Below are 21,291 nucleotides of genomic sequence, written 5' to 3' on the forward strand. Positions count from 1 at the left end.
TCGTCTGAGAACTTTTTAATGTTCTCTGAGCAAAACTCTTTCTAGTGGTACTTATTCAAATAATGCATCAAATCGTTTGTGGTAAGAACAGATTCTTAACCGTCTTTTCAAAGACGGTCAACGCATCACGCACTTTCAGACGCACTTCTGCGGCCATCTGGAACGCTCTTCCTTCTGATATTAGGAAGCCACTGGAGCTATGAACTTTTAAATCTCGATTAAAAACGAATTGCTTTAGAGAACTGCTTTTTGTGCTCCATTTGTCCTTCTCCGCACCTTCTTATTAGCACGGTGGCTACGTACGGTGCTAAAGATGTTCTACATACATACAGACATACATACATTCTTGAACGATATTACTATCTGGCCAGTGTATCGGACGAGACGGAATATGGGGAGGCAGGCAGTACGACTTCTCCTCTGCAGCCCGCCCACAGCGTGGCTCATCGTGGTCGCCACGGGGGAGCCCCTTCCGTGCGGGCCTCCATCCGGCCCAGCCGGGAGGGCCGCGTTTACGATTCTCTCTCGCATCCTCGCCGCGCCTGTCGGTCGGGGATGCCGGGGGGACCACAATACCCTAACGCATGGTGAGAGACGGCTCTGTGATGATGTTTTCCGTTCCTCGCTTTGTCCACTGACAGAGCCGGGGGTTCCCCTGAAGGTCATGTTTGGAACCCCGGAGTTTGTGGCCCCAGAGGTTATCGCCTTTGAGCCGGTCACCTTCGTCACGGACATGTGGAGCATCGGCGTTATCTGCTACATTCTGTGAGTAAACGCCACAGTTAATGTTCCAACCTAGTCCGGGCTGATCTCATCGCAGAGTCACGCGCTTGTGCCCATGGGGGACATTCGCTTGTTCCTGGCTAACGCCGCCTATGTTGGGCACAACTGTGATGTCGTTCGTACTTATTGTGCATTTAATATCAGCTATCAATAGCCTTAAGTATCGTAGTCATAGTCGTAGCAATGAAGAATGCAGTTTGTTATTTTAGACGTTGAATATGGACTATAATGCCAAATGCATTTACTGGCTGAATGCCTCTGTGAAACTGTTTGGTAAATGATTAATACAAGAGGAATTTCGCATATCAAAGCACTCGTGACAGTATTGATATGTAATGACAATTGAGTCATCCCACGCACGATCATTCATTGTACACCGATGCGTGTGCCTGGTCACCCCATGCCCCCTCATCCCCCTTGTGTGCACGCCTCTCTGGCTCCATGCCCCCATGTGTTTTTCTCCATGTCCCTCTGTCTGTACTCCCACGTATCATCCGTACCCCCATGTCTCTCCGTGACCGTGTTCCCCACTGGCAGGGTGAGTGGCATTTCCCCGTTGGCCGGCGACACCGACGTTGAGACAATGGCGAACGTGACGAGCTGCAACTGGGATTTTGACGACGATGGGTTCGCAGACATATCGGAAGACTGCAAGGACCTCATCGGCAAGATGATCGAGAAGGATGTCAAGTGAGACCCGCCTCTCTCCCCAATTTGCATCCCCCCCCCCCCCCCCCATCTGAGCTCATTATCGTGATCCCCTGTAAGACTGACAACGAAAAACTTCATCATATGAAACATCGGGCAATCGAGGAAATTAAGCAGTGTCAAGTTTTAAAGGAACTTGCGGATTGGCAAAAGGTACAAATTAAAAGGGGACATACGGTTCTGTGCAAAAACAACTTAAAATGTATGATGACCAACAGGGAAGCAGGGGTCCACTTTCTGTCCTGCCTCCTCCCCCCCCCTACTGCCGAGGCCTACTATATAACCTCGTGCCACGGCAGATCAATCGCCTACAGCAGTTTTTTTTCTTGCTGTGGTTGTCCCACCTGATGACGATTGCTTGTGTTGCGATCGAAACGTCGTGACCTATTATTTTTATATCTACGTGACTTTACCGAAAGAACCAAAGAGTATGGATTCCTGCAGTCACGAAAGCTTCAAATTAAGAGGGAAGCAGTAGTTATTATTATTATTATTATTAAAAAAAAGATAAACCTTCAATGTAACTGCGCGTGGACCACACATCCCAAGGGTGACAGAATTCTTGCATATGACTCAGCTGGGATTACACGAAACAGCACCTTCGCCTTATCCCCCCACCTCCTGTACTGAAAAAACTTAGCAGGACCCTCCTAAAAAAAAGTCTCGAGACTCTGAGGATTTCCCGGTTAAACGGGTGGATTAATAATGACGATAAACAAAAAAGAGAGATGCAACGATTACTCCGGTGATGAAAGCGGCATCGTTGTAGGAACGTTGTTGATGCATTTTTTTGTAAACGGCGAGGGGCGTTTACGTTCCACGTGAACCAGATGCAATGAACTCGCGGTGGTAATTGAATCGAAATCCCAAGCGCTCCTTGCAACGTGCGACGCGCCGCGCCCGCAGGAAGCGCTGGACCTGCGAGCAGTGCGTGCAGCACCCCTGGGTGCAATCGAGCCCCGAGCGCTTGGAGCCCAAGCAGCTGAACAAGGAGCGCATGCGCAGCTACATAACGCGCAGGAAGTGGCAGGTACGGCCCACGCGCGCCACGGTCCAGGAGGAGGGCGCGTGCTGTGCGCCGCCGCCGCCGCACAACGTGTGGACACGGCGTTGTTATATGCTTGCACAAAGTCTTATTGCGTTTTACCCACCTGCGTGTTTCGTACATGAATCGCATTGAAACATATGTAGCTCCCAAACTGCGTATGTATGGCTCGTGCATAGCCTTTGCGCTAGAAGAATGGTTAATCGTTTATAACAGCATATTTTTTTTTTAAAGAGGCAACAAAAACTGCCGAGGAAATGCATGAACCAAAGTTTACAAAAACAGAACCAATAACGCTTTTCCTGATCGATTTAACAAAAAATACAAGTAATAGTAAGTCTTTCGAAACTGTACAGTGGGGAACGATGAGCACACGTGAACGTTCACCACACGAGGCGAGTGTGGATTTGTAAATTTGTTAATTGTTCGCTGTCGTCTTTATCGTTCTTTGCAGAAAACGGTGCACGCGGTGCGAGCGGTCGGGCGGCTGGCGGCCTTGAACGCGGCGCACTTGGGCTCGACTAGCGCCACGGCCACCTCCCCGACCTCTCTGACCTCTCCGGCCTCTCCACAGTAGACATAGGGTCCAGGTGCCCCCCACGTCCTAGTAGCCCCCCCCTCTCCACGTCCTGGTAGCCCCCCATACCCTGGTGGCCGTCAAGAGGGCTCCACCTGCCGTGCATCTGACTCTTGACACCCATAAATCACCGCTTGGGTAGTGCGCTGCAATGGAAGCCACCCTCGGTCAGCGGAAGAGAACTGACCTCGCTGCATGTTTTTAAAAGTTGTCCTGTCCTGCTGTGGCCATCCGATGTCTCACGATCGACTGTTCAAATGTCACGAATACATCCTCTATGCTGCTGACTATGCTGGACACGAGGCGTTATGACTATGCACGGGACAGGGAGCAGTTGATATTCCTCAGTACAGGAGGGGAAAGTCATCCTCTGGGCTCCCTTAATGCTTTAATATGCCCCCCCCCCCTCGCTCCGGTTGCTCCACATGAGGCCCATGTTGAGTGGCCAAGGGGGCCCTCAAAAACATCTATCATGGCTGCTTGACCCAACCTCTAAACTATGCCCACGCATTTGCTGGACAATATCGTGGGTAATCTTCACAGAGCCACCATCGGACCCTCGCGGTAGCCCTGATCTCCCCCTTGCTGCAGCGTGAACGCCCTCCTCGCCCCGGAGTCCGCGAGCCCTGCCCCGAGGGCTTGTGTGGCGTGCGAGCTGTCGCCATGACTGTGGGAGATCGATCGCCCGCTACACTCGCCTTAACTCTTCATTCGCCGGACACCGGCTCCCAGCTATGCCAATTCCGTCGTGCACTAATTTCTAAACCTCAACGCCAAACAGCTGCTGTGACTTGCCAACAATGATGCCAAATCGCATGAACACCTGTGTGTGTGCGCGTGTACATACGGGGCACTGTACACACACGGTTGTGAGGCGGAATGTTAACTACTTAAGGAGTTGACGTCCTCGCGTGGACAGGTTTTTGGGGAGGCGTGGGGAACATGTCAGATGAGGCTCCCCTCCGAGGTCCCCTTGTGGAACCCTGTCTAAGGCCCCCTCAGGTCTGAGACTGGGGTAAACTACCCGCCCCCCCACCATCTGTGTGCCTGCGGATTGTAATTGTCGCACGAATTAGGTCGGTCAAAATGTCTCTATCGACTCGTTCTCAAAATACACTGCCGCATGTGTGCATGAAAACCTACCCACACACACACGCGTGTTGTAGGACCCAGGGCATGTGTGATCACAATTGATGCCACCACAATTGATGCCACCACACGGTTTTCTCATTGTCTGTGTGCCCACGTTGTCTCACTGATATTTTTAAAAATATATTTTTTAATTAATCCCCACGCTTGTACGTGCCTCCTGGACAATAATATATCGATACATACCTGTAATTTGCATGTACATTATATAGTCTATCTCTTTTGTTCCCATATATGCTTATATTTTGAGAAATAAAGTTACATTATTTATCCAAGGGCATTCCATGTTCTACGGGGGGGGGGGGGAGGGGAGGAAATCATCGATGGGTTTCTATGTGTTCTTTATTGGACTGAAACAGCTTTTGAATACTATACTGTATACACTATATAGATATACCCTAACGTTATATCTTGGGATATAATCCATCCCACTCGGGAAGAGGACAACTCTACTTTTCTGTAAGTGAATTTGGAAAGAAAATTTACTGAATTCGTTGTGGGCATGACACAACGGGACGTTTAATGGAATAATAGGTAGCAGTGGTCGTAATAATAATGTCCGGCACTCAAGACGGAATGACAGTGGCAGCCAAAGGAGAAAACCGAGAGGCGGAGCCGCCTTTGGAGACGGAGTGAGTTACTGCATTAGCGTGACCGTGATGAATGGCGACGGCGTGGAGAGTCCTTCATCCCATCAGAATGTATGACGGCTGTGCATGATAACGAATTGCACTACAGGTAGAGAGGTCTGTGCAGTGCTGGAAATGGGAAGAGATGATTGGGGTAACTCACCCCCCCCCCCCCCCCACTTGATCCGAGGAGGAGCTTCACTCCATGTGGGTCTCTGTGCGTGCATGTGGGTCTCTCTGTTAGCCTAGGTGGCTGTCTGAAAGTCAAATAAATTTAACAAGAAAATATGAATCCTCGATTCCTTCCGGAACGCAGTCGCGGTTGAAATGTTCACTCCCACCACGGCCGTTCCGTCCCATTTCCACCACCGCGTATGTGCAGAGAGAGGGTGGTGGGCGTGGGCTTTCATCTCGCCGCAACGAATGGACGTTCACATCAGTTTTCAGTTTATTTTGGTATAGCCCTGTGAGCCATCCGGCTCTTGAATCGGGTGCAACCACAACAAACAAAAACACGAACAAGAAAAACATCTTAAAGTGACTGTGCAAACAGAAAATCCATGGAAAAAACAGCAAAAATATTCCTGAAAAAAGCACCGTACACCAACGCTTTGTGCAAAAAATCCCAGTGGGATGCAAGTCAAACAACAACAACCACAAAAACTTAGATTAAGGCCATCGGTCTAACTCCGTACTACAACAAAACAAACATGTCCAAACCAAAAAACGTTCTCCAAATCACCAAAAAATAAAGCCATAATTGCAACGTAACAGTGATCACAGCGACTGTGACCGAATTTTTACAATAAGCTACATAAATAATATGTAACACCAAATTTTAGAGCCATAGCTGGCTGCATGAGTTACTCCACAACAATAGAAGCATCGGTCGGAGTATCAAATTTTTAAATGCACCTTTAAGATCAGCACGCTAAATCAAAATACAGATAATACTTTGCAGCGTCATCCGGAGCGAAATATTTTATTTTAAGCCAATGAATAGCAGTGGCAGCTAGGGGTGTACAACTCCTCTAGAGCAGTTTTGAGAGAAGATCTCATTGGTAGCGATTCAAGTTGCAGTTTATTGGCAATAGCATTCCAGACCCTGGGGGCATCAATAGCAAAGGCCCTTCCTCCGGTTTTTGTACGGCAATAGGGAATGTGAAGCTGGTAAATGAGCGAAGACCTGAGGTCAAATTTGTTCTTTGAAACAGAGAGGAGATCCAGCAGGTAGTCTGCGGATTTTTTTGTAAGTACATTATGTTCAAGTGGCGGGGAGCACAAGGGACGGTAAGTGTTTAACATTTGTACTTGGTGTTGGTAATAATAATTACTCCGCTTGTTGACTCGCCGAGTTTGGATCGCTGCAGTTTCTTTTCACGACCGAGCCCCCTCCTGCCCGGGCGTGGTGACGTTGACGGTGGGGCGTGGTGACGTTGGCGGTGGGGGCGTGGTGACGTTGGCGGTGGGGGCGTGGTGACGTTGCGGTGGAGGCGTGGTGACGTTGGCGGTGGGGGCGTGGTGACGTTGGCGGTGGGGGCGTGGTGACGTTGGCGGTGGGGGCGTGGTGACGTTGGTGGTGGGGGCGTGGTGACGTTGGCAGTGGGGGCGTGGTGACGTTGGCGGTGGGGGCGTGGTGACGTTGACGGTGGGGGCGTGGTGACGTTGGCGTTGGGGGGGGTGCTGTCGCCATTCGCGTCCGCCTGCGGCGCTCTGTGTCTGATGGACGCGAGAGGGGGGTAGCGAATCTGATCCGAGTTGTGGTTAGCGCCGGTGGGGGGGTGGGGTGGCACGTGCCCCCCCCCCAATGACCCGATCGAAATTAGGGATTTCGATCGGATCATTGTGGTTTGAGTAATAATTCGGCATTTTGCGACCCCCACTGCCACTGTGTAGCATATTATTACGTGCCAGGGACTCTGTGAGATGAATAAGACAATAGTCGGAGTCCATAATTGGCAGTAAGTAACGGCAAAGCGGTTATAAGTGACTCAGAATTGTGCGCAGTCGCGTCTACAGAGTCCACGACTTCCCTGAAGGCATCGACACCTTCAGCGAGCGCGATTCCGACCGATCACACAACAACGCGGTTCGCAATTCGACCCCTCGATCGATGTCTGCGCCATCGCCGCACACGAGTCGAGTAACAAGCAAGGGACGAGTCCTCACTAACAACTCCTCTATCATGTTTCATTGCTGGAGGGGGGTTGCCCCCCCCCCTACCTGAAAAATGCTTGCTCCACCCTTGGTGAGCGCGCCGTCCTCCAGCCGAGACCAGGGGTAGCGCGGAGCCACGGACGATTGGAACGTGCCGGACCTTGGCGCAGGGCTACGCCGAGTCGGCACAAGTGGCTGGTCGGCCACGTGGCTATGGCTCGGAGAGAGTAATAAGAGTGACTCGGTGATTCAGGTTAGGGGCCGTCCATTTAGTACGTAGGCATGGAGGGGTGTAGGGGGGGGCTTAACCCAAATCCTGTACGCATAGGAAACGGGGTTGGGGTGGGGGTGAAGCCTCGATAATAATTTGTCTACATTGGCCTTGAAATGAGCCACAGTTCAGTGTCTTCAGCTGTCAGACGACAAGTACTAGCGTGAGCAGTGGGACTGTGGGAGAGGTGCCACTCGTGTGCCACCGTGCCCCCCCCCCCTGACTGCGAGCTATCACGCGGCTCGGCAAAATAAGTGGCCAAGGCACGCAAGTTATTTTTTTTTTAATGCAGGTGGACTATCTGTTTGCTTAAACACGTTAATGTTATTAATCCTTGATCGTTTCTGCGTGGATTAAATATCGGCCGTTCTATAGGATTCGGGGCGGGGGTGCGTCAGGCGAACGTACACAGGTGGTGGAGTGGGGGGGGTAAAAAGTCCACGTGCGTACAGGGAGGGGGGGTAGGGGTCAAGTTTTGACAGATTTGAGCGTTCCCACTCAATGGATGGCCCCTTAGGCGCCAGTCCTAATGGCTGACTAATGTGTTTGAGGATATGTAATTACACTGGAGGACTCCGATGGGCTATAAGGCTCTTCTAGACTTGAAGTTTTCGTGACTGCAAGGATCCATACTCTTTAGTTCCTTCGGTAAAGTCACATCGGTAAAGAAAAGAAAAAAAAGAAAAAATGATTTCATCACGACGTTTCGGACACAACCCAAGTGTCCGTCATCAGGTGGGACAACCACAGAAATAAACAGTTGCTGAAGTAGGCAAAAGAGCCGCTAGTGACAGGGGTTAGTTATATAGATGAGGGAGTGGGGGGCGGAGCCAAGGATAGAGAGGGAGGGAGCAAATATGACATTGAGGGTATATAACCTGAGCGGCTCTTTTGCACACTTCAGCAACTGTTTATAGCTGTGGTTGTCCCACCTGATGACGGACACTTGTGTTGTGTCCGAAACGTCGTGCTTTAATTTATTTGTTATTTATTTTATTTACCTACGTGACTTTACCGAAAGGACCAGAGAGCATAAAGCCCTTGTTCAAGATGTCCAGAGGCGGGTCAGAACGTTACAATACAAAAACACGATAGACGTGCAGAGTATAGCCAAGGTGAACAAATCACTTAAAAATATATACACAAATAAAACTAAACTATTTTGATATTGCCAGGTAGGTGAGCGATTTACTGCTCACGTGATCATTGAAGCGGTGCTTCCCTCCTGTTGACAGCCCCGAGGCAGTGGTGGAAATTCCACATTCCAATGCAGGATGGCGAGTCGACCCACGGGGCAACCGCTGTTGGCGTCCCCCACACGGCGATACCAACGACGGCAGGATTCGGCACAAACGCCAGGGACCTGTTGATGTTTCCTTGCTGGGAGTTCACAGCGCCTGGCACAGCGTAGCTCCTAAACCGCGAATGTGAACACGAGCAGCAGCCCCCGCAACCCACCCCCCGTAGGTGGTCCCGCAATAGAAGGGGGTCCCGAACCCCTACCCCGTGCCTCGTGCTACTGGGCAAGCGGGAACTCGCGAGATCTCGATGCGCCCGGGAGCGATGGAGTGATGTGAAATGCTGACTGACCACCATGAGCCTGGAAGGTGCCATACTAATCACGTGACCTGGGAAAGGAGCACTGCGCACCTGAGCGACCCCCCTGAGGACACGTCCAGGCCATTTGGCAATCCACTGCTGGATGAGTGCGGGGTTGTTTTGGAGGGTTGGGGGGGATATTTGACCATACTTCGCCACGCCGGTCAATGAAGGTTTGGTGAGTGCGAAGAATATAATGGGGGGGGGGGGGGTCATAGAAGTGCAGTGCAACACGCCTGTCCACTACGTGAAATGACTGCACGTTGCACAGTTTTAGCGGCACACGCTCGTTCATATCCTGCCATATATTCCCATATCCTGCCCCATTAGTCGTTTAGTTGAATGCTATTTTTATTGTTAAAACAACCATTATATAAAAGTATGAAGTATAAAACCTAAGTTGTGAGATAATGATACGTATCATTAGTAAAGATTTTATTTTTTAAATAAACTTTTATTTTTTTAAATAAACTTTTTCCTGTCCACACATTTGCCCTGTGTGGCTGCTGGTATTTTGCGCCTGCCTGTTGTGTGGTGCATTTCTGTTGTAATTGTGGTTGTGTGGTGCGGATGGCTCCTGCACCAACAACAACAACCACAACATCAGCAGCAGGCCAGGAGTTAGCGGGCCATGTGATTACCCCGTCACCAATGTGCCTACCGTTTGTGCAATACAATGGGAAGGGATTCTCTTTTATACAAAGACAACGATCCCCCGTGTAGCCTTTAACAGACTGTAGGGGCAAGTACTGTTAGCGAGTAGCACCTATGAAGGCCGGCACGGCACATGAGGCGGTGGGTGGCCAGAACCACGCCTGACCGCCTTTGTCTCCCCAGTGGCGATGTTTCCGCACAAGGTACTTATTTGAGGCTGAGTCGATCTAGGGGAGGCCCCAAGACCGGTTCAGATAATTGTCACTGATAGATAGATCCTTTATTGGTGTTGGCCTTGAGCGGGAATTGAACTCGGGTGACGAGGTTCGAAGCGCAGCGCGCTCACCGCAACATTACAGCTCCTCTTGTATACATAGCTCTTCATAGCTTGCCGTGCCAATAACGTCGGAGTGTTTGGGCCCTTTTGAGCAATTGTCACAAAGAACGCAGAGCGGAATGTTAATTACTAAGTGAGTTGACGTGCTCGCGTGGACAGCTTTTTGGGGAGGCGTGGGGCACATGTCAGATGAGGCTCCCCTCTGACGTCCCCTTGGAACCCTGTCTTGCGTGGCTACGTGGCGGGGTGTCGGAGCGGTGGTGTATCGGTAAGCGTGCTGCGCAATGAACCCGGCGACCCGAGTTCGATTCCCATGCACGGTCAACACCAGGGACGATTATTTTGAACCGGTCCTGGGCCTCCCCCTAGGTCGGCTCGGTCTCAAATGAGCACCTGGTGTGATGTGTAAACCTCACGACTGGTGAAACAAAGGCGGCCTGGCGTGGTGTTACCGTGCCGACCTTCATAGGCGCTCACTAACAGCACTTGCCCTCCTAGTCTGTTAAAGGCGATATGGGGGGAATCTTTGTGCGTGGTGTTTCTCTCTCAACGAGTGAACTGTTCGCCCTTGTACCTCTGATCGCCGATATTGCACAAGCTCGTCGTCATTGGCATGCACTGCATGTTGCTGCATTGCCCTCTGCTGCCCGCCGCGGACCCACCTCACAGCAGCCTGCAACGCATGCCTGGTGAGTGGTGCTCGCATATCGGTAGCAAGCAAGCAGGCTCAAACCTGCCAAGCCTGCTTAGCTTCTCAAACCCGGGGAGACCGGGCGTGATTTGATCATCAGAGGAACGCTCCGCGCTTAAGTTCAGCCGGAACAGCAGGAATCTTGTTTCGGGAATTATTTTGACACGTCACATCCATCGCGCCTCATCCTTCTGTACGTTGAACTTCTTTCGCACCCTGTATGTAGTTAGCCAACCGCGCTAATGATATGAATATGTTCCTGTGAACATGTTCATATGATTAAAGTATCGTACTATAATATATGATTATTGTGAATAGGCGTATTTGGTACTCGAGCGAACGAGCATTATTTATACGTGATGTTGTATATACTGTTTGCGCAAATTGCGTCTCGTAATCGCCGAGGAACCCCAGACGCGAGCTGGCGGACAGCAGCAGTAGCCAGGCAGCGATGAGCCGGCGCTACCAACAATTGCCCAAGCTCCGCGGCCCTCTACGTACATTAAGCTGTGTTCATGCACTTGTCGAGGGGTTTATGTGCGCGTGAGAACACCCATGGAGCCTTTCGCAGATAATCCTGACGACTCCAAATCCGGTCTGGCAGCGTGAGCGAGAACGGATTCCCTGAGCACGCGACGTATTAGTGAGAAATAACGATGCATTCGCTGTGATGTTGGGGCTTGAACAAAATAAGGAAGGGAGGGGGATGAGGTCGGGGTTGAGGGGGCAGAAGCAGCAATTGGACGACGGCACGGGGCCTCTCGGCTCGCCGCCTCTGACGATGCTGCGTAATGCAGCTGATTAATTCATGAGCGTTGATGCACCGAGCCATCAAATCGCGTGGACGCGTCGCCCCCCCCCCCCCCCCCAAACACCAAACACAAATGGCAGCGTGTCTCAATCGAGCATGCATCACCTGCTTCGTCACCACCACCATCAACACCACCACGATTACCCACACTTTACCAACGCTGGAGGGACTCGCCGGGCCAGCCTCGCTCCCATTACGTCATGGCAGCTCCCCCCTCTCTCTCTCTCTCCCCCTCTCGCTCGCTCTCTTCCTCAGACACGCTCACGATCGGCGCGACCGGGAAATCTGCGGGGTGCACGGTGCCCAGGGGCAGGGGGAGAGTGACGGAGGCAGAAAGGGAGAGAGAGAGAAAGCGGGGATAGACGCACCCGCAGCCCCATTCACTTCATTCCCAAGGAATAAAATAATAATTAAGCGCCTCCCCGCGTCTCCCCCGCCCCCCTGCATCCCCCGCTGCCACCCCACGCCGACGAGAACAGCTCCCTTCTGCCTTCTCTCCGCTCTCCCTGCTCTCCCTGCTCCCGCTCTCTGCCGCCCCGCATCCTCTACGCCCTGCGACAGCTGCTGTAGGAAGGGGCGCGTCACCTCGGAAAGATGGGGCGCGCGCGCTGCGCTCTATCGCGCAGGCATGGCCCCGTCGGGGAAACGTGGAATGGGCGCGAAGGCGAGGAGAACCTGTAGCCGCTGCTTGGACTCGCCCCTTGCTATAAGAAGAGGAAGCAGGAGGAGGAGGTTTGGATGTCGTTCTGTGACACGGGATGCTGATCCCGCATTAGCGCCTCCTCTGTCGAGCGAGGTTCTCAGATCTCGCGCGGCTGCTCACTCGCGCTGTCCCGGGTGCTGCTCCCCTGGGATCCGCTGGGCGCTGCTGGGCGCCGCTCGGAGCTACTGACAGTCGCCGGGGAGCCGCTGTGGGGGGAGGCGCGCGGGGTGGTGCCACCATGGGGAGCGCCAGTAGCGCCGAGGTGACCGTAAGCGGCAGCGGGAGCCCCGATACGCGCAGCCTGCACGGGACGCCGCCGCGACGCCTGCCCGTGCCCAGCCCCGAGGACCTGGAGGCGCGGTTCTCCGCTGTGCTGGTGAGGCCGTCGCGTGGCGGAGGAGCAACGATCGAGCAGGGAGTGGTGGTGGTGGGGGGTTAGGAGAGGGGGGTGGTCAGCGTAGGCCCGCGTGTCGCGTGCGATGGTGGCGCAAGTGACACGGCAAAGTAGAAAGTCAGAGCGTGCGACTGACTGCATGACGTTGTATTGGGATGTGCGCGTCTGCGTGTGGTTACGCGCGTGTGGTATTGTCGATCGGTTGGTTTGTCTTTGTGGGTGTCTACGGGTTACGTATTTGCGTGTCGGGGTTTATGCGCTTGTGAGGGTGAATGCATTCGAACGGCATTATATTTTCATCAGCTGGGTAACGCTGTGTGGAAGCTACCTGGTCTATCGCTCCGACGAAGCTCCAGTTTCTTCTCGGCCACAGTTATGCCATGCCTTGTTTGTATGCTTTCGATACGTGGAGTCCTTTTCAAGGGACATCTACGCCAGTCTGAAACATTCAGGCTGGCCTGCCTACGATCCGTACATATGCATTCATCCTAGTTTCCACCAGGTTGGATTGTGAAGAGCTCACAGATTTTTAAAAGTTCAGGACACAGTCCTCTCAGTGAGCACCTCCGGCAGGCGGAGGCTGCGTTGGCTGGATCATGTAGCCCGCATGCCCAAGCGGGCTTCTGTTTGGCCGGATAGAGGCGGCTAAACGGGCGCGACACGGGATAGAGAGCGGGGATCGGCTGATGCGGTACAGGAGGATCTGGAGCTAAACAGACTTGCAGATGACCGGTGCCAGCGATCTCGAGATTAGCCTCTGTGGAGGCGGTTTGTGAAGGATGTTACAAGGCAGTTGGAGGAAGTCGCCCTCCAACAACAACGGAGCGTGGAGGAGCGGCGCTCACAACAAAGAGCGGTGTGCCGGGCGCATAAAATACTGCAAGTCGGCACAGTGGGAGCACAGGTGGTGTATCTCAAAGTGCACCTAGCCTGGTACAAGCGCGAAAGTGACCTTGCCGCTTCTTAGTGACAAATAGCGGCTGTCGGTACGGGTTTAGGCGTGTTTGGGTGTCTCTGCTCGTTCTCCGATTAATCACAGTGTGTGTGTGTGTGTGTGCGGAGCAGTAGCAATACGAATCCGACAATCTGAGTTCGATTCCCGGCCACGGCTAACATCAGTGGCGAGTGGTATAAAAACCGGCCCTTGCGTTCCCCTAGATGGACTCGGCGTAGGTAACTCAAGCCGCCGCACGAACAGATGCAATAATGCGTTGGTGTACTACCCTCTCTTTCGAGTACGACTCCACAACATCTGATATTCCCACACAGGAAGTCTCCTGTATTCACGTCAGAACCGGGCTCCCACCCACCCACCACTGCTCGCGAAACTCGTAAGCTGTCAAAATGTGACGACACGTGTATATTTACAGAAGGTATTTGTGTACCTAGGGTCACTTGAAGATGAGGCTCATCCTGGTCTCTCGGGATCTCACCTGGTTGACAAGATAAACGTGACGGTGTGGGTGGGTGTCACTGAACAAGTGTGTGTGTGTTAGAGACTTTGCAGGTGTGTTTCTCTGTGGGTGTCTATGTGTGCACTGGATTGTGTCTCTCTCGGTTGAGTGTGTGGCCGTGTATATTTTTGGGAGTAGCGGGGGCGTTGTGTGCGTTTGTATATATTCCCGTCGATGCTTGTGTCTTTGTTTTTGTGGGGAGCGGTTGTGTAGCGGTTAGCGCTACAAACCCGGCGTCGCGAGTTCGATTCCCGCTCACGGTCGACACCACTGGCGATTATCTGAACTGGTCCTGGACCTCCCTTACGTCGACTCGGCCTCAAATGAGTACCTGGTGCGATGCGTAAATATCACCACGAGGAAGACAAAGGCGGCCGGGCGTGGTGTTGACCACGCACCCACCCCCTCGTGTGCTGTGCCGGCCTCCATGGCACACTTCCTCAACAGTCTGTTAATGCGATACAGACGATATTCGTCTTTGTGTGCACCATTATGCGTGTGGGGAGCTGTGGCACTGTGATTAGCGCACTGCACTAGGCACCGGGCGAACCCAATTCAATTCCGATTCACAATGAATCAGGGCGACTCTGCCTTAACTGAGCACCTGGTGTGGTGTGTGGTACACATGAGTACTGGGGTGACAAAGGCGGTCGGGCGTAGTGCTGGCCACCCACCCCACTCACGTGCCGTTGGCGGCCTTCATAGGTGCTGGCTAACAGCGAGTGCATTGTCTGTGGAGAGAAAAACATATTCACGGCGCGAAGCTGCGAGCGAATGTGCTACCACATCCCGCTCATCGCGTCCCAGTCTCATCGTCGCTGTTGTTGTTTCTGCGTTCTCACAACCACAACGCGATGCCGCTGAAGGGGAGATACTTCGCTGGAGCACAGCGCTCACTCGCTGCGGCGCGGATTGACATCGCGAGGAGCGTGGCACGTGGCAGGATGAGCGGCGAACTCGCGAAGAAGTCAACTTCGTCGCGTCGAGGTGTCGATAAAAAGTCAAAGGCCACCCGACCCCGCGTATAGACCGCTACTGTGTTCACGCACCACAGATTCCCCCATTGTAAAGTCGCGGGGTAACTAGCCGAGCGGCATCATCCGTGCAACAAATCAAAAGACTGTAAACTTAAAGACTTTAAGTTTGGCCGTTGAATAAAAGTGCTGTGAGCGAGTAAATATTGAGGTTGACTCAGCTTTAAAGTAAATAAATATCTACACTGGCCACACCACCTACTCGTGCACTGCTGATCCGACATGAATACGGGCTCTCTCGCAAAACTTGCCCCAGCAGTCTATTAGGTTATAGGTGGTGTGTTTGTCTCATACGTGGGTATGAGACACGCACAGGCGCACACACACGAGCCGGTTAGAGAGACGCCAGTCAATTGACGTTCTGTCGACTAATATTTTAAACGTCGTTGTAGTAATCGCTTTCAAACGACAAATACATCTTTAGCAGACTGACGTTTCGGGCAATGGGCCTTCAGAACACTGAAAAATGGCAACGTTGATGAGGTTTTATTTATTTGTGCCTGTACACCGATGTCAACACAGTCTCGTGTGGCTTATGTAACGGTTTGACAAGACCAAGATAAATTGTCCAGGACAAAAGCGTGGCTGGCTGTTATTATTTTGACTGATATGCGCTGAGTCTAAGCGGCGTGTGAGCGCTGGACGCACAGATCCGATGTCTGCGGGCTACCAGGACAGTCAAGATACCTTGGTCCTGAACGGAGAGGCATACAGAGAAACACACAGACATACAGAGAGACACACACAAACAAAGGACAAAGATCCCCCGCATAGCCTTAACAGACTGTTGGGGCAAATTCAGTTCGCGAGCACCTATGGAGGTCGGCACAGCACACGAGGGGGTGGGTGGCCAGCACCACGCCCGGTCGCCTTTGTCTCCCGAGTGGTGATGTTTACACACCGCACCAGATGCTCATTTGAAACTGAATCGACCTTTGGGAGGATTCGGACTGGTTCAAAAAATCGTCACCGGTGTTGGCTGTGAGCGGGAATCGAACTTGGGTTGCTGAGTCTGAAGCGCAGCTTGCTAACTGCTACACTACCGTTCCCCCCACGCCACACAAAGCACACATTGACAGACTGAGACACACAGAAATACAGAAACACATAGAAAGACACAAAGAACACACAGACAGAATGATACACGCAGAGAGAGAAACACAGCAACAGAGAGAAAAAAAAAACAGACACGCACATAAACAGGCACAGAGACACGGATAGAGAGAGAGAGCCACTAAGATAGGCAGGCATCAAGGTACAGAGAGACACAGACACACGCAGAGACACTTGGGAACCCAGATCCCGTGCAGATTCCCTTGTGGCACACGCGTACAGATGCCACGTCCGAGCTCCTGTACGTAAGACGCTCCAAGCAGGACCGGCCTTTTCCGCCACCCCATCGCACCTCGTACCCCGAGATTTAACGCGGCGACACTGCATAAAGCGGCTCTGCCGACGGGGGTGAGGAATGGTGGAGCTCTAGCAATGTGCACAAGAAACGGGTGGGGGGGGAGGGGAGGAGGGCTCCATCATGAGCGTGAGTGTCACAAGCTGCTTGCCCGCTCCTCACGATCCATAACGAACCTCCACTCGCCATCCGATCCGGGGCTGAGCGCGCGGCTGTGCTGAGCGCGCGGGCGCCGTCCCTGTCACCATGACGAAGTTTATATCCTTAGTTCTTTCGGTAAAGTCACGTTGAAGGGAAGCAACAAAATAATAAAATATATATAAAAAACAATAAAAAAAATTCTCAAGACGTTTCGACCATAACACAAACGGTCGTTTGTGACTGCAGTGATTCGGTCGTTTGTGTTATGGTCGAAACGTCTTGAGAATTTTTTATTGTTTTATATATTTTTTATTATTTTGTTGTTTCCCTTCAACGTGACTTTACCGAAAGAACTAAGAATATGAATTACTGCAGTCACGAAAGCTTTAAATCAAAATTTATGACGAAGTTTGTTTACGCATTGACATCGTCACTGAGTCTCATGCCTTGATTGCAGGAGGGGGTCCTGCCAAGTTGTCGGGGTAGGCGGGCGATGATTACTACGTATCGTACAATCCATTTGAGAAAATTGCGGGTGATGTTTTAATTTTTTTGGGCAATATTTGGTCCATGACGCCAGGATGTGCTACTCTTCCGAATAACGTCACGGGATCGTTAACCTCCACCGTGGAGCATGCGGCGCGGAGTATTATATATTTTTTTACAGCTGACACACCCGCGGTATTAATCAGGGCCGCGGCTGGATTCGAACCGCAACAACGCGGTACCACTGGGCCACGTTTCGTTCGCACGGAAGGAGGGTAAAGCGGTCACAGGGCAACTCCACGGGGTATCGCCGACACGGGGGTCACGTGTCCACTGCACGCACGCACGCCGCTGCCAACGCCACTGCGGTTCACGGTGTCCCCAGCGTGCGTGCTCTGTGGGGTGAGAATTGGCCGTGCGATGCGATTTTAGAGAATTGCGTGGGAATGCAAATATGCAGGGGGTGGCGGGGGGGGGGGTGGCAGCTGTGCACCTCCTCCTGCCAGCAGCCAACCAACCGTTGGACAAACATGGAGGGCAAGCCACAGCCAATCTGCGGCACCTCCTCAAACAGCCTCCATGGACCTCCTTGGCTCGCATCCCATTCCTCCCTGCTCCCCTCTTTGCGAAGTCCCCAGTATAAGACCACGTCCTCTCAGAGACCAATGCCTCAGGTCGCCCCCATGGTTTTTTTACCGCCCCCCCCTCAACTCGCCTCACCATGGGCATGGGTTTTGCTGCAAGGCTCTCTGCTGCTCACAACGTAGCCCCGCAGCAGCCTGTTGTGCAAATAAACCCATCGATGTGGCACGAAGAAGGTCCATTCTCCGAAACGTCGCCTGTTATTTATCCGGTTGCTTTTAAGGCCACGCACACAGTGTCATTGGCGAGTATGTTGAGTCTGTTATTTTGATTTAAAGCTTTCGTGACTGCAGTGATTCATATTCTTGGTTCTTTCGGTAAAGTCACGTTGAAGGGAAACAATAAAATAATTAAAAAATATATAAAACAATAAAATTCTCACGACGTTTCGGCTGTTTTATATATATTATTTTATTGTTTCCCTTCAACGTGACTTTACCGAAAGAACCAAGAATATGAGTCTGTTATTGTTTTGCTCCGCACGGTGGTGGTGGTGGAGGGCACCCGTTGAAGCATCGGAAGAGTGCAGACTCACACTGGCGTGGCTTCCGAGAGCCGGCGACTGCGAGTTGATTCAGTCACGCGAATCAATCTCAACAGTGGAATGCAATAGAATGCAGTCATACAATAGTCGTGTAAAACCATGCGAGCGCCTTCAAGCGAAGCACAGCAATAGGGTTAAATACCACGCGTACAATGGGGGGGGGGGGGGGGCGGCGGGGGGGGGGTGTAGTGATGCCGCACCACAATGCGGATGCATAAATGTCACCGCGTGGCAGGACAATTGAACGAGGATGATGGTCCTCGTTCCGCCACGTGGCTGTCAGCCTGCGACATCGGCTCGAGTCTGACCGAAGGGGAGGAGGCCCTGAGCCGGTTCAGATAGTCGTCACCGATGTTGGCCGTGAATGCGAATCGAACTTGGGTCTCCGGGTTCGTAGCGCAAAAACAAAGACGCAGGCATACAGACAAAACAAACATACACCGCGAGAGAGACGCGCGCGCACACAAGGGACAAAGATCCCCCGTTTAGCCTTCACAGACTGTTGGGGCAAGTGCTGTTAGCGAGCACCTATGAAGGCCGGCACGGCACAGGAAGGGGTGGGTGACCAGCACCACGCGCGGCCGCCTTTGTCTCCCTAGTGGCGATGTTTACACACCGCATCAGCTTCTCTATTGAGACTGAGACGTCCTAGGGGAGGCCCAGAAGCGGTTCAAATATTCGCCACCGCTGTTGGCCGTGAATGGGAGTAGAACGTAGGTCGCCGGGTTCGTAGCGTTAAAGCGCGCCAACCACGACACTACCGCTCCCACGCCCCCACCACACATACACGCGTACGCACCACACCTCACGCACAAATCGCGCCGTTAGCCACGAGCGAACAGCTCTCGTCCATGCACTGGGGCAGCGGCGACTCGCGATGGGGTGGCAAGGGTTGAGGAGGCGTGTGGCCGGTGCGGTGCAGACCTGTACGGGGGCGGGTGGGTGGGGGGGGTGGCCGGGCCCAAGTCGACAGTGGGGGGACGCGTGGGACGGCGCCACAGAGTTCGAGAAGGGAGCTCTGGCCCAGGTGCGGGGCGCGACGCGGCCACGCGGCTACGCCGGGGACGCGAGCCGACGCCGTCGCCTCGGCTACCGCCTCGACGCCCGAGGCGGGAGCTGAGTGATGGCGCGCCGATCGCTGGCCCAGCCACAACGGATCCCACTCGGAGGGTGCGATTCCGGCGAGGGAAGACTGAGCGAGAGAGCAACACGTGCGAGTGTGCCCGTGTTGCTCTCCGTGCGCATACGCGGTGCTTGCGTTGTGCGCACGGCTCCGTAATCACGCTTCTGTTATCGTCGCCGAGTCTCGCGGCTCTTTTCTTTCAGGAGGGTCCTGCCCGGTTTTCGCAGAATGGTACGGGCGATGTGTTGCCGTGTACCGTTGAGTCCAATTGAGACCTTTGTGGGGAAACATTTTTCTCTCAAATTTGGCACGTTTGGACCATGGCGCCCGCACACAATGTCCCATTCTCGCGAACGACGCCATTGAATCAGGAACGTCCATGATTTGGTGAATACACGCTGCGGTATTAGCCAGGGCGGCCGTTGTTATTGAACCGCGAACCTCCGCAAAGGAGCAGTGGACGCGCTATAAAGACACGTGCATGCACACTCACGCGTCATAGAGACACGTGCATGCACACTCACGCTCCATAGCGACACGTGCATGCACACTCACGCTCCATAGAGGCACGTGCATGCACACTCACGCGTTATAGAGACACGTACATGCACACTCACACGTCATAGAGACACGTACATGCACACTCACGTGTTATAGAGACACGTACATGCACACTCACACGTCATGAAGACACGTACATGCACACTCACTTTCCATAGAGACACGTACATGCACAGTCGCGTTATAGAGACACGTGCATGCACACTCACGCGTTATAGAGATACGTACATGCACACTCACGCTCCATAGAGACACGTACATGCACACTCACGCTCCATAGAGACACGTACATGGATACTCACGCGTTATAGAGACACGTACATGCATACTCACGCGTTATAGAGCCACGTACATGCACACTCACTTTCCATAGAGACACGTGCATGCACACTCACGCGTTAAAGAGACTCGTACATGCACACTCACGCTCCATAGAGACACGTACATGCATACTCACTCGTTATAGAGACACGTACATGCATACTCACGCGTTATAGAAACACGTACATGCACACTCACTTTCCATAGAGACACGTACATGCACAGTCGCGTTATAGAGACACGTGCATGCACACTCACGCGTTATAGAGACACATACATGCACACTCAGGCTCCATAGAGACACGTATATGCATACTCACGCGTTATAGAGACGCGTACATGCACACTCACGCGTTATAGAGACGCGTACATGCACACTCACGCGTTATAGAGACACGTGCATGCACACTCACGCGTCATAGAGACACGTGCATGCACACTCACGCGTTATAGAGACACGTACATGCATACTCACGCTCCATAGAGACACGTACATGCACACTCACGCGTTATAGAGACACGTACATGCACACTCACGCGTTATAGAGACACGTACATGCACACTCACGCGTTATAGAGACACGTACATGCACACTCACACATCATAGAGACACGTACATGCACACTCACAAGTCATAGAGACACGTACATGCACACTCACTTTCCATAGAGACACGTACATGCACAGTCGCGTTATAGAGACACGTACATGCACACTCACGCGTTATAGAGACACGTACATGCATACTCACGCGTTATAGAGACACGTACATGTATACTCACGCGTTATAGAGACACGTACATGTATACTCACGCGTTATAGAGACGCGTACATGCACACTCACGCGTCATAGAGACACGTGCATGCACACTCACGCGTTATAGAGACACGTACATGCACACTCACGCGTTATAGAGACACGTACATGCATACTCACGCTCCATAGAGCCACGTACATGCACACTCACGCGCCATAGAGACACGTACATGCACACTCACGCGTCATAGAGACACGTACATGCACACTCACGCGTTATAGAGACACGTACATGCATATTCACGCGTCAT

The 21,291-nt window shown here is 52.5% G+C and overlaps 1 protein-coding gene and 1 pseudogene across 4 annotated transcripts in view; both read left to right on the top strand.

The window, feature by feature from the left end:
* The window catches only part of LOC116941089 (uncharacterized), a 45,468-nt gene extending 40,936 nt beyond the window's left edge, over positions 1 to 4,532 (top strand). For all 4 annotated transcript variants that reach the window (XM_032951708.2, XM_032951709.2, XM_076066058.1 and 1 more), the window contains 4 exons: positions 642 to 765; positions 1,321 to 1,473; positions 2,398 to 2,521; positions 2,991 to 4,532. In XM_032951708.2, coding sequence (XP_032807599.1) covers positions 642 to 765; positions 1,321 to 1,473; positions 2,398 to 2,521; positions 2,991 to 3,113 — 524 coding nt within the window. In that variant the 3' untranslated portion in view covers positions 3,114 to 4,532. The remainder of the gene's footprint in view (positions 1 to 641; positions 766 to 1,320; positions 1,474 to 2,397; positions 2,522 to 2,990) is intronic.
* Positions 4,533 to 11,080: 6,548 nt separating this feature from the next.
* Positions 11,081 to 21,291, top strand: part of LOC116941088 (formin-like protein 3) — a 45,446-nt pseudogene continuing 35,235 nt past the window's right edge.

Source organism: Petromyzon marinus, chromosome 10, assembly GCF_048934315.1.
Source record: "Petromyzon marinus isolate PM22_M1 ecotype Great Lakes invasive population chromosome 10, UKy_Petmar_22M1.pri1.0, whole genome shotgun sequence".
In the NCBI taxonomy this organism is placed as follows: domain Eukaryota; kingdom Metazoa; phylum Chordata; class Hyperoartia; order Petromyzontiformes; family Petromyzontidae; genus Petromyzon; species Petromyzon marinus.